Here is a 12,583-nt window from a genome sequence, read left to right as displayed (position 1 = left end):
TTAGCCAGATGGTCAGAAGCAATACGCCCACCCTGCTAGGGCTGTGTGATCCAGCCTACCACACTATCAAGGCAATTAGAGATGTGGGTAAAAGCAGGTTTACTTACACCTGGGTGAGAAGGCAGACAGGCTGTAACCTGCACCTGACCAAAAGGGTACCAAAGCCAAAATTGCTGAATGTTTGAAGTGCCAATGGCCATGTATTTTGATAAAAAGCAAGTTTAAATTAATTTTAAAACATTTTACAGAGGAAATATGGAAAGGTAATAAACCTGACAAAAACCTGCAAATTTGCTGTCTTCAGTATGTTTTCTCCTTCCTTTACACCACTACCTTGCTGCACATTTATAAGCAGCTGCCAGGGCATGTTAAATGCACATGAAAGATCACTCTGTCACCTCTGCTCCACCTGTCCCTCTACCTTCATTAATTACATGAAGCTATAAATATAATCAGCTATCAAATCAAATTAGATGGCAGGACTTTGTTTTATACCCAGTATATTAATAAATACTGTGAGGATTATACACAATGCAAAGAGAAAAATAACACATGAATGGAACTATCCAGCCAGACATACTGACGAGTAACAAAGATGTAACTTCTACCTTTCAAAAAAAAAAAAAAAAGTAATGGAAAGACTGATCTCAACTAAATAGCACAAAATTTACTTTCCACCTTACGTATCTTCCACCTCCCCTGTAATTTTTTTGGCTGCTGCTAAGGAAGGTTCACAGGGTTTTTTAAATTAAAAAAACCCCACACCGCAAACCAAGTTAATAAAGGAATCCTAAATATTCTCTGACAAACTGGCTTTTGCAGGAAATTCACCTAGAGCTTTGAGATCACAGAGCACTAGTCAGGGTAGAAATTCTTTTCTTTCTTAAAGCATTGACTCATCATCCATATGACAGTAGAAAAATATTTTAACAAAGTTGGAGAATATTATTTTGGCTTCCTTAAAATAACACAGGACTTTATATTCCCCGAGAGTGGATTTGAGGACAGTATAGCTTTTAACACCACCCAACTGTCTCCACCATAAAAAGAATGCCATTACTGCACATATATTGCTTGTCAAGTGCACAAGACAAGATGACCTTTAATCTAAGGTCATAAAGTCATCCAAAACATACGACATTAAAGTAGTCAATCAGAAATTTAAATGCAAACCACAGTTGCTTGTGAAGGAATGGTATACACCTGGGTCAAACCACAACCTCTACCTTACACTGCAGCTTTCCAACCTGAATTAAGAAATGCACTTTGACTGGAGAGCTGAACCGATGCCCAGCCTTTCTGCAGGCAGTTACTAGCGCACATTCCATGGTTTTGGCACCAAACACCTCGCTTGGCAGGGCAGCGCTCTACTTATGATACTTCAGGATGATCTCAAGGAAGCCATCGAAATAATTCAGACCCGCCGATTGTCAACTACCAGTTAATCATCACAAAACAATGGATGCAAGCAAGGGATGCCACAGAGCAAAGCATATTTTCAAGGAGCTGCATGTAAAAAATACAGTCTCACAGACTATGCAGAAACCAAGCAAGAGAGTAGAAGATATTTTATCCAAAGGTAGCTCACAATTGCCACATTTTCCACCAGTCTGGAAAAAGCTTAGCAGTAACTAAAAACCGACTGAACTGAAATTAAAGTAGTATCAATTTTGTTTTTATGAAAGAAAATTAAAACTGTTCCTTGGAAATAACAAATCCAAATAATAATGAATCCAAACTCATCTGCGAAGAATGATAGCTCTGTTAAAACTTAAGAAGTAACCATGATTAAATGATTTTTATGCCAAACCTACACTCATTCTTTCATGACAGATTGTTTCTAATGGGGTTTGGTAAGAAAGGCAGTGTCTATGGCTTTTATGGGGATGCATAAGCAGCCTGAGGTACCACTTTTTGCTATCTAGGGAAGCAGGATGCTTGTCCCTGTGAAGGGCTCAGACTGCAGAACTTCATAAATCTCATTCTGTAACGTGCTGTCCTTAAGTGTTTCTCAGTCTTTCTTGCATATTCCTTCAAGAACAGCTGATACTGGACCAATAGTTGAATGCTATATGGACATTTCAAAAATTAACTAGGAAAAAGTGCCAAGATTCTGAAGATTCATCCAAGGTGCTTTTCCTCAAAAGACTTGATTACAAAGTATGCATAAAATGGTTGCAGATATTTTTAAGATTATTATTAGCATTATTATTATTATTATTATTATTATTATTCAGGATATTTGAAAGACTAATGCAGTGCAAAATGAGACTCCTCATCCCACCATCAATTTAGGTTTCACAAAATAAGATTTTTCCCCAAAATATTTCTGTAGATAATATTAATGCATGCCATCATCTTTGTATTTTCACAGATCAGGACTGCCGAACATCTATGGCTAACTATAGCACGTGGTAATTTTAAGTACCATGTCAAGGCTGTTTTAAGTGAAAATTAGAACTAAAGAAACATCTGTAGTTAAGTTTTAAGCTACTTAAAATTATGTTAAGATGACAAATACACAAACTAAACAAAACAGTCTCTCAAAAATTTCAATATCTAACTTCAATTTTACTCTTATCTTGAAAAAAATAAACAATGACACCTTTTCAATTTCCAGTCGTTTCCCAGAAATAGTCAGCAGGAGGGCAAAACTCTCTCTACATATACGGTCATCAAAAGCAGGGTCAACATTTTAAATTTGCTAAGTGATAAGTAGCAAAAATCGTGATTTTCCTTTAGATCAAAGACCAAAATTCTGAAATGGTTTACATTCAAGTCCTCAAATTCATTATTGTTGGCCTGATGGGCAACTGTTCAGTACCACCTTCCCTTTAATGCTTTGTGCTGAGAGCACTGGCATGGAAGTCAGAGGAAACGTTTGGTACAAATTTCTGAATACTGCCATTTTAAAACTTTGGAAATAACTGTGAGAAAACCTGCTAAAGAAATAGCAAACAAATCCTCAACTATAGCTATGATACACTTCTACTTTGAGTTTTTCCAAATCTATGGAAGTAACTTCTACCATACATAACCACAACTGTAATTTCTCATCCACTTTCACAGACTCATTGAGGTTGGCAGACATCATAAGAATCTCTAGAAATCGCTAGTAGTACAGGTTGTTTAGATTTATATTTTTTTTAATAAACATCACTTCCATTTCACATGCAAATGGAAAATTAGTTTACATTATGGTCTTCCAAAATACTGTTTGATTTTTTTAATTTTAATTTAAGCTAAAACCTAAATTTTCTGGTACTTCAAAGCAGTTCATTAAATACACTGCATCTATAAGTAATCATTTTACTGTCAAATTAAAAAAAGTATCTCCATGTACATACAGAACTAGAGAAGAAGAATACAGCTACTTGGAGGTCATTCAAATTGTAAAGTATATAATGTACTCTGTTAAGTATCCTATTTCAGCTTTTACAAGAAGACATACAGGTGTTTTTCATTTTTCAAAGACTTCCAGCTCTGTTGCATAAAAAAAGCTTCTGGCTGTATTATTTTAGTTTCATTTTGCACAAGTGAAAACAAGTATTTGCTAGTTAACTAATATATACATAGGTCATCTTAAAAGACATCTTCTAGAGGTCTGAAGTATTTTTATAAAAAACCTATCCAGATTAAAAAAAAGACATACCTATATTTGGCACACACAAGGGCTTATAAACAAGTAAAAAGATGCCTTCACTCAAGTGCTTTTCATAACTAGCTCTAATATGTGGATGTGGTCCTGCTGAGCTAGCAAAACTTAAAACCAAAACGAACAGGAAACCCCCCAACACTTCCAAAACAGCTACCTAGCTTTTTATTACATAAATTATTAAACTATTAAACTAATAAAGTTTCACAGCATTAGCTTCCTCATCTTAAATCTGGAGATATCTATGCAATTTACTTACAGTGCTAGTCTGGAGAATATTCACAAAAACATATCCAATCTCTATCCACAACTGAGCTCTTAATATGATACTCATTAATAAATATAATCCAATGTTAGGTGAAGATTAGTTCTACAATGAAAAATTTGGCTACTGTTTCCTTTCAGGTTTCAAGTTTTCTCCCCAGCAGTCTCACAGACTAGTAAAGACAGGGTTTAAAAGAGAAATAAATATACTTAATCAATACTTCTTTCTAAAACAGGACACAGGCCAGCATGCAACAGCCTTATCTGCTCACATCCCCTCTCTTGTACTTTATTTGGTTATGGAGCACAATTTCCAGCACCACCTGCAATAGCGCTGGGAAAGATGTTCCCCAAAATTGTTCTTGTTAGGAGGCTATCAAGGAGTTTTGGTCTAGTAAAGGTCAACTGATGAGTATTATTTGATGGCAAGCAAAATGGTCCCCAGTTTGGCATTAAAAAAAAAGCCTTGCCTATGTTTGTTGCAATAATGGAATGAGATCTGAGTCTGTTTCTTTACACTGCAAGCAACCATCTTCAGCATAATTGCCTTTTTACAGTAAAAATAAAAAAGCTTAAATATTACATTTCGATTAAATTGTAATTTCTATGGCAATTACGGTAAAGCACCTGCCACAACAAGTTCAGGGGGGAAAAAAAAAAAAAAACAAACAAAACCTGCATGGCAGGCTCAACAGCATAGGAACCAGAAACAGAGAAATATGAGCAACACCAAAGAAATGATGGCAAAGAAATGAGCCAAAACACAAGGGACACTCATAGCAGAAGAGGAAGAATTGTGAAAGTGCAAATTAAGAGACAGATTAACACAAGGTTCAGCATGTCTTATACTAAGTGCTTTGCTACCAAAAATGGACCAGATCTTTAAGAAAAAGTTTTCAACTGCATTTAAGGAGAAACTTCTAATTGCAAAAATTACAAAGTGAACACAGATACTCAAGATCTCAGAGCAGGGCTGCTGCTGCCGCCAAGCATTTCAATCTTCAAAATGGAGAGTTCTCTCATTACAGTGAAAAGAGCAAAAGCACATTTAGGCATTTCTAAATTATCACAGGTTAAGTTTCCACAAGAACCAAAGACTTTATGAAATATTGCAATGAAGAATCGTATTTACTACTTACAATTATACAGTTTCTTTTCTTACCTTCCCGGCTTCGAGCCATTATTATTAGTTGGCAGATCACATTAATCATTTCTTGAAGTAGCGCAGGACTCTTTTTCAGGATAAACTGCTGATCTGCAAGACATAACGGGCTGCAATTATGCTGCACTTCTATTAGGAAAAAAGGGGACAGTTTAAATGAACTGGACATTTAATGGTGCAGTCTTCATTTCTATTCACTCTTTTATTATTGAAAATACCACTTTATTCACATTGACACATCCATCCATAACATTCCCTAAGAAAACAGGAAAGAGCAAGTGCTAAGAGGGAACACAAAATCTGTGTACCAGACAAGCAGCTCCCACACCAAATGAAGAAGCACTTATCAGATCCATCTAAAAAGGCAACAGGATGGCACAGACCAGTCATATTAAAATAGCATTAATTCGTCAGGTAATCACAGGTTAAAAAAAAGGATTTTTAATTTTAAGTGAAGCACCAATTTTGGGAAAAACATTATTTGTAAAGTACTAACTACTTTGGAATACAGATCTGTGAAGTTCTAAGTACAAACAGTAACTAAGTGGCAAGGAAGAGGAGGTATTTTTAGTGGCTATTTAAAACTGATTATTTTTCTTCATTACTTGTTTGGTTCAGGGCTTTTTTTTCATTTGCATTAAAATATAGAACATCTCAAGTTTGCTGGTGAGCCTAAGAAACCATGAGTTTCATGGTTGAAACTTAAGAACTGCATTTAGAAACATTTCAGTTTGTATATTCACAAGTATAAAAAAATTGCAAAACACAAAACTGAAGCTCATATGTAACTGATATAAGTTCTAATCTTGTCACCCTTGCTTTACATGCGGGGGGTGGGGGGGGGTGGGGGGGAACGAACTCCAAAAATAACCATGAATGGAAATGTTGCAGAGAGCAATAATATTCTTATCTTGGATTTCTTTACTCTGAAAAGCAAATACACTTCACATATTTAATTTTTTATTCTATTACAAAGAAAAAAAAATATCAAGGTCACATTTGCAGCCAAAAAGCATTAAAACCTACGATATTAGTATTACAAGGCTATCAAAAGAATGAGAAAATGCTAAGTAAATGTTTTAGTCATTAAAGTTGAAAAACTAAGTACACTGCATAGAGATTATTGAGCAGAGATCCATGCAACTCTTTAATGGTCAAAAAGTATGTTTATGAGTACAGTAGCATGCAATGTGTTGCTCTGTTTCCAAAAATATCCAATTAGTGGAGAAGCCATTACCTTCTTCAAGGACCTCAGGAACTTTCATCCTGGCAAGATGAGTCAACAGCAGAACTCTGGCTTTCAGGCTGTAAGGGCAGGTGAGTGGAGGCTCGTTCTTCTTTAAATTTATGCCACCAATTTCTCTGATTAGCTAAAATGAAATAGTTAAATAGAAATAGCTATTTTGGTGCTAAAGAGGAACAAATACAGGAGGAGAACAGTTCACAAGGAAAAGAAGTTGCATTCACAAAAGCAAGCCTTTAAGTAACTTTTCCCTGCAAAGTTCTGTAGAGATTAACACTAGTCATTTTTATTCATAACCCAGCTCCAGAAAGTCAGAAAGTATCTTTAAATGCCTTGTTTCAATGTGGGGGTGAGGGGGGGGAAGTAAAGATTTGCACACAAGAAACTTGCCTTGAATAGTATTGAGTAAATTTGTATTGATAGATAAAGATTTTTAAAATCCGATTTTATTGCCAAGGTTTACTAGATTCAACCATATTTCTACGGTATTTATATTAAGCTCAATAGCAACAGCATCATCTTGAGACCTTTCACCCATGTAAGACCTAGCCAGCTTCCTCAGAAATAGTCTCAAGTATCACAGGAAGGAGGGTTAAGCCTGAACACCGTGGCAGGCTGAAGATGAAGTATTTGAACTTATTTATAAACTGCACCAGCTTGAAAAAAGCATGGCGTTCTGTATTCAGGATGACCTATCTTGATCCTGACTAGACCAAGCAGCACAGTTCAAACAGGTCTCTTACCCCTGATTTTTTTTTTTTTTTAAGACCCTGGAGGGAGAAGCTGCAAAGCTGAGTAACAGAAGCTCATAGTTTATAAGAATCAATACATGGCCCAGAAGCTTCATTTTTGAGGTCAACAAGTCACCTGAGGAGAGACTGAGGTTCCAAAATCTCCAGCCACAAAGGGAAATTAGGATATCAACAGCCAGGCCATGCTGACCTTTGATCAATCTTTCCCTACACTTGAAAAAAAGATGTGCTAACAAGAAGTTCCTTATAAGCACATCTTGGTATAACACCAGACCAAGACGACTAGAACTTCGATAAGAAAACTTTTTATAAAAAGTAGCGACACTAGGTTATGATAAAACAATGAAATAAAAATGGGAGCTGTCGTGGTTTAATCCCAGCTGAAACCAGGACATGAACAATGACCATGGCTCAAAAAGCAGGATATGCTAACAAAAATTATTAGCAATACCCTTCCGTATTGATGCTTTGGAGACTTGTACTGCCATATACTAAGAAAAAAAGAACACAAGTTACACTGATGACTGCAGCTTTAGCAATGGAACAAAACCCAATAGTATAAAATGCAAGGTCATGTACTTGCATACTAACAAGAACTGCAGCTCGAAGACGGGAGCTTGTTAGCTGGAAAACAGGGGTATATAAGACGAGAGAAATCCGGAAAACAGCGATCCCACACTAGTTGTATTAAACCACTATATGAAACAGCCGTGGAAAACAGTATGCTGAAAGTTATTCTCTGCAGAAATATAGGAATAGCAGTGCCACCGACTAAAGCACTGATAAGACTTAACATGGAATACTGTGGACAATTCTGAGCAGGCAAAATTAAAAAAATAATGTAAAATTTAGAAATACATCAACTGGAGACAGTACTCTATTCAGCACACAGCAGGATGAGTGAAACGAAGAGCCTTTTGGGAAAGAGGGGATTAAAAGACAGCAGCTTTTCTAGTTTAGCGAAACGAAGACAAAAAGAGAACAAATGGGCTATTGCTTCTGTCTATAAATGCATTAAGGATATACACAGCAAGAATCATTTAGACTCAAGAATAATGATGACAAAACCTATGGCTATAAATTGGTCACAAACAAGACTCCTAACCGCTAGAATGGCAAGCTCTGGAACATCTTCTCAGTAGGATATGGTTACAGGAGGCTTGACTGCCTTTTAAATAAAGGATGATTAAATGTAAAGGGCTTGCACAATGCCAATGCTTGCAACAGCATGGGAGAAGAACTGATGATCAAGGTGGTCTTTTCCAGTCATGTGCTCCCACCGCTGAAAAACCTCACCCAACTACAATTCCAGCTCCTTCTCTTAAACTCCACAAGATGATAAAGAATTTGTAAAAGAGACAAAGACAACTAAGTAAAGAGGTATCTCAGTCTAATTTCTTTATGTTTAGGACACGAAAGTATGTTTACGACTTCAAAATTCAATTGTGTCCATGCCAGGGTTAAATCTGTGAGACTACGCCCCCTCATTCTGCAAACTCAAAACATTTTTATTGGAGCATTTTGTATACTGTACTTTAAACTTCTTAGAAGCAAAGTGTTAGTTTCTGATAAATAAGACCTCCTAAAACTCTGCTAGCAATAATTATTTGCCACATTATGGCATCTCTGTTGGGAAGACTGAGTGGAAATGAAAATAAAAGGCAACCAGAGGGGAACAGACATTCATGGAGGAGTCCTTATAATAAGACATTATTAATTCAGACATCAGGTAATAATTTTATTTCAGTATTAACATATTTAACCAGACCTGTGTTAACGATTTAAAAGAACTTTATCAAAATGGCGATCACCTCCTTATAGCACTACTCAAAATTTATAAGGACTGACACTAATTCCTTATTTAGTTTACCCCTCCCCAAAAACCCAACCCAGCAGTCTATGTACTAAACTGATTTCATTTAAGCTAAGCATTATCACCAATTAATGTTATCCTTCCTTTTAAAATATAAATCAAGTCTAGCTTCTAATTCCTATTTCTGAAGGGATACAGTTGCATCTCAACAAAATTAATGCTTTGAGAACTTGAATTCTGTCAGCTGGTCACCTAGAATTACCATCTCCCTCTTCCCTTGAAGAGGTCAGTTATTTATAAAACATCTCTTGATATAACTAACCTGTGGTATCTGAATGTTGTCTGCTGGTCTGCTCGTAGCATCTTTATTGTACTGAGGATCAAATTCAGATGCCCCTGCTAAAACCATGATAAGCCCTGCAAAGATAATTGGAGGCAGACAGAGAAAATGTCAGCAACATCCTATGCCACTGAGTGATTTCTTCAGAACCCTCAGCCATAAAAGTTACTCCCAGTCTTCCCCCAACCACCATGAATATCCATGTTCTCTATCTAGTGGATCAGTTACTACTGCCACAGGGCAAAGGAGGCAAGAACCAATGCCTGGCACAAGACAAAAGAGATCACTCGAGGTTCCATTTTGCACGGCATCAAGTCCAGCATTTGACTTTGAATGTCTTCACAAAAACATAGTTAGGCTTCCTTAGACTGGCAGACGTCACTGCACAGCAGTCTGACTACTACTGCATGCTGACAGAACCATCCTCTCAGCAATTCATGCGCCTGCGGCTGCACCACAATGTGTGCACTGGAGGGGGAGGCGGGAAGGATAAAATTTCAACTCAATTTTCTGTTCAGTCAGCATTGAAAATAACAAAAAAAAGAATTTCTTTTAATTATTAGAAAAGCAGTTCAATAAATACCCCTGAAAACAAATCCCATGAAGATGATGGACTGCTTCTTTCCGAATGTGATTAGGAACAGCCATACTACCTCAAAACATTCTGGTGTGTAATCAAGATGAAAGACCTACACAATGGGATATTTTAGCCCCATTATGAACTTTCTGCTCATGAACATATCAGACCCCTCAGCCATAGATAAGCAAAAGCTCACCCCATCATTTGCTCCAGTTAAAATAACTTTTCCAGCAATAGTTACTCAGGCTTCTTTCTTAAATTTTGAGCAAGTTCTCTTCTGAGCAAGTCAAAGGTACTTTTGCCTACTTGCAGTGCTCAGTGAATTCCACCTACAAACAACTAGTTGAGTTCCCTGAGCATCAATTTTCTTCCTGAGCAGAGCATATCAAAGAGTTTCAGACAACTATAAATACTTCCCTATTATTTAAGATCAACAACTGCGGACCTTCAGGAAACAAAGTTTAAAAAAACTCGTTCATCTTGAAGCCTAAAAAAACCATCTAAAACAAGGCAAGTCATGCAGATTTGTCTCACCACTTCCCTAGCCCGATTTGATTACAATTACCCAGGCTTAAGCCTTGAGTTTTGGCACTGCTACCTCACCACTGTGGAATTCACAACCAAGCAAAAGCCTTACCTGATCACTGTGTGGTTTGTCTAAGCCACCTCAGCTGCACCTCATTTTTCATCCAGATTGCACAACAGACCTCAGTGGAAAAAAACCTGACCTGCCTCTGACCCCAGGACTCCCTGAAAGTGTTAAGTGCTTAAATAAGGCCACTTACACTTAGGGCTAACTTTTTAACCAATCTATAGGAGAGACAAGGCAAGCCTCAAAGCTAAGGTTCTGAGCAAGGTTCAAGATGAAATAATGTTGACAACACGTCTGGAGAAAGAAGAGACCAGGTTTGCAGTGATCTCCCTAAACTTCTAAAGAAGTCTCACCTACTCTCCCATTCCTCCTTTCTCACCAAGCTGTCTGGAGAGGGGAAAAAGCATATGTGTATGACAAGGTGGAGAGCATAAACTGGTCTGAATGAATCCCACACACAAATCCATGTGTGCTGTGACTTGAAAGCAAACATATTCCCGTACTTTTGTCTCCTAGACCTCTTGGATTATCTGTGAAGCATTTCTGTTCTGTAGGAAAAGGATTTATCAAGAGCAGACGATTCCAGCAGTCTTCCATCAAATCTAAAGCTGAACAACAGTGCAATTCAAAGAAGCAAGAGAATATACTCATGAACCCTTTTTAGAGGGTTTTGGGGACTTTTTTATTCTGCTTTTAAATTGCTCTGAGCATGCAATCTAGTAAAATCCAATCCAGAACTAACTGGTACCATGCTAATTCTTCAGGCCCATGCCAGCCTCCCAACTGAAAGATCCAATTCTGCACCAACATAATGCATCTACAGATTTCCCCAGAAAAATGTTTGTTTTTTTTTTTATTCCTTTAAAAGTGAGCAGACAAGAAAAATAAGTACATCAAAAACCATAAACAAGTAACAAAGTAACATGAAATTGATAGGGAGCAAAATTTTTAAACAGAAATTTACCTATAACATAACAAGTAAGAATAGAGAACCAGAAATGCTATTTCACACTCTGGTGATAGAAAAATTTTATGACAGCCCCTAGAAAAGTCCCAAAGCCTATTTTGTTACACTAACAGAAGAAAACACAGAGAGAGGCTGCGCTCCTAGTGACCATCAGGTCAGCATGTTTTTTCCCAGCATACAATATCCTTTTTTCTTTCCTTTTCTTTAATGTATAGATAGACAAACAAAAATACAGATCTACAATTCCCTCTCCCAAATACTTAAGTCTTGTTACAGAGTAGTCTTTGCCTGCAACAAAATGAAGTTTTTTAAAAACACTCTAAAAGAACCAGAAACATTATTTTAACCTAACAAAGGCTTATAAAGTAGAAGCATTTTAACATCAGCAGATTGACATTTCCAGGTGAACACATCAACATTTCAAGATGCCTTTTACTTACGTTTCATGTCCATGTTCCGTGTTTTATAGACAAAATACGTATATATTTGAGTTGTCCGAATGAGAATCTGATCTCCACTATATCGTATTGATCGGTACCACCAGGAACCCTGAGACATTTAACAAGAACAAACTGACGTCAGCTACGATGAAGCTTCGAAACAGCTATGCTAGATCACCTCATGTCTGTTCACAACCAGGTAACTCAGCCCAACTGATTTTACCTATGTTAAGGTCAACTGAATTTCAGAAAGAAGAGGGAAACAAGAAATATTTGCTGACACAAATTTTAAAAGCACACCAACGTATTCATCTGAGAGAATCTGATGCTGAAAGATTTAGATGGTCACTAGCCTCAAGAATTCCCCACAACAGGTGCACACATACATATACACTGCTTTGTTTATTTTTGGTGTTGTTTTAGTGAATCCACTAAACAGTAAATCCAGTGGACTTACCACTTTCTATATAGGTGGTAACTTCGTACTGTGCAACACAGCACTCAGATCGAATTCAGTTTAGGCAGACCAAGGCCAAACCAAGAACAAAATAAGAGATTTCTTTCACTATGAGAAAATTTGCAAAAAATAACTGTCACCTATTCAGAAATGCTTTTCAGAAAGGGAATCTGGAGGTGGCCCAGTGCCCTTGCTACAGATTTTCACCATTAAGCCATACGCCTTCAGGTTGACAGAAAAAGTTTTCCAGACCTTCAGAAACACTCCAATAATTCCCTCATTAGCATTATACCAGTGACTTCAAATTATGGAACTCAC

The 12,583-nt window shown here is 37.0% G+C and overlaps 1 protein-coding gene across 1 annotated transcript in view; it reads right to left on the bottom strand.

Annotated features, from left to right (window-relative positions):
* SEC63 (SEC63 protein translocation regulator) overlaps window positions 1-12,583 on the bottom strand; it is a 63,670-nt gene that overhangs the window by 17,924 nt on the left and 33,163 nt on the right. The window contains exons 8-11 of the mRNA XM_087776439.1: window positions 11,809-11,917; window positions 9,212-9,306; window positions 6,319-6,451; window positions 5,082-5,174 (exon numbers count right to left, since the gene is read on the bottom strand). Of these exons, the coding sequence (XP_087632565.1) occupies window positions 5,082-5,174; window positions 6,319-6,451; window positions 9,212-9,306; window positions 11,809-11,917 (430 nt within the window). The remainder of the gene's footprint in view (window positions 1-5,081; window positions 5,175-6,318; window positions 6,452-9,211; window positions 9,307-11,808; window positions 11,918-12,583) is intronic.

Source organism: Nipponia nippon, unplaced genomic scaffold, assembly GCF_047370975.1.
Source record: "Nipponia nippon isolate SJK-2023a ecotype South Korea unplaced genomic scaffold, ASM4737097v1 scaffold_4, whole genome shotgun sequence".
NCBI lineage: Eukaryota > Metazoa > Chordata > Aves > Pelecaniformes > Threskiornithidae > Nipponia > Nipponia nippon.
Note: the sequence above shows the minus strand (reverse complement) of the source record. Positions and strands in the feature narration are given on the sequence as shown.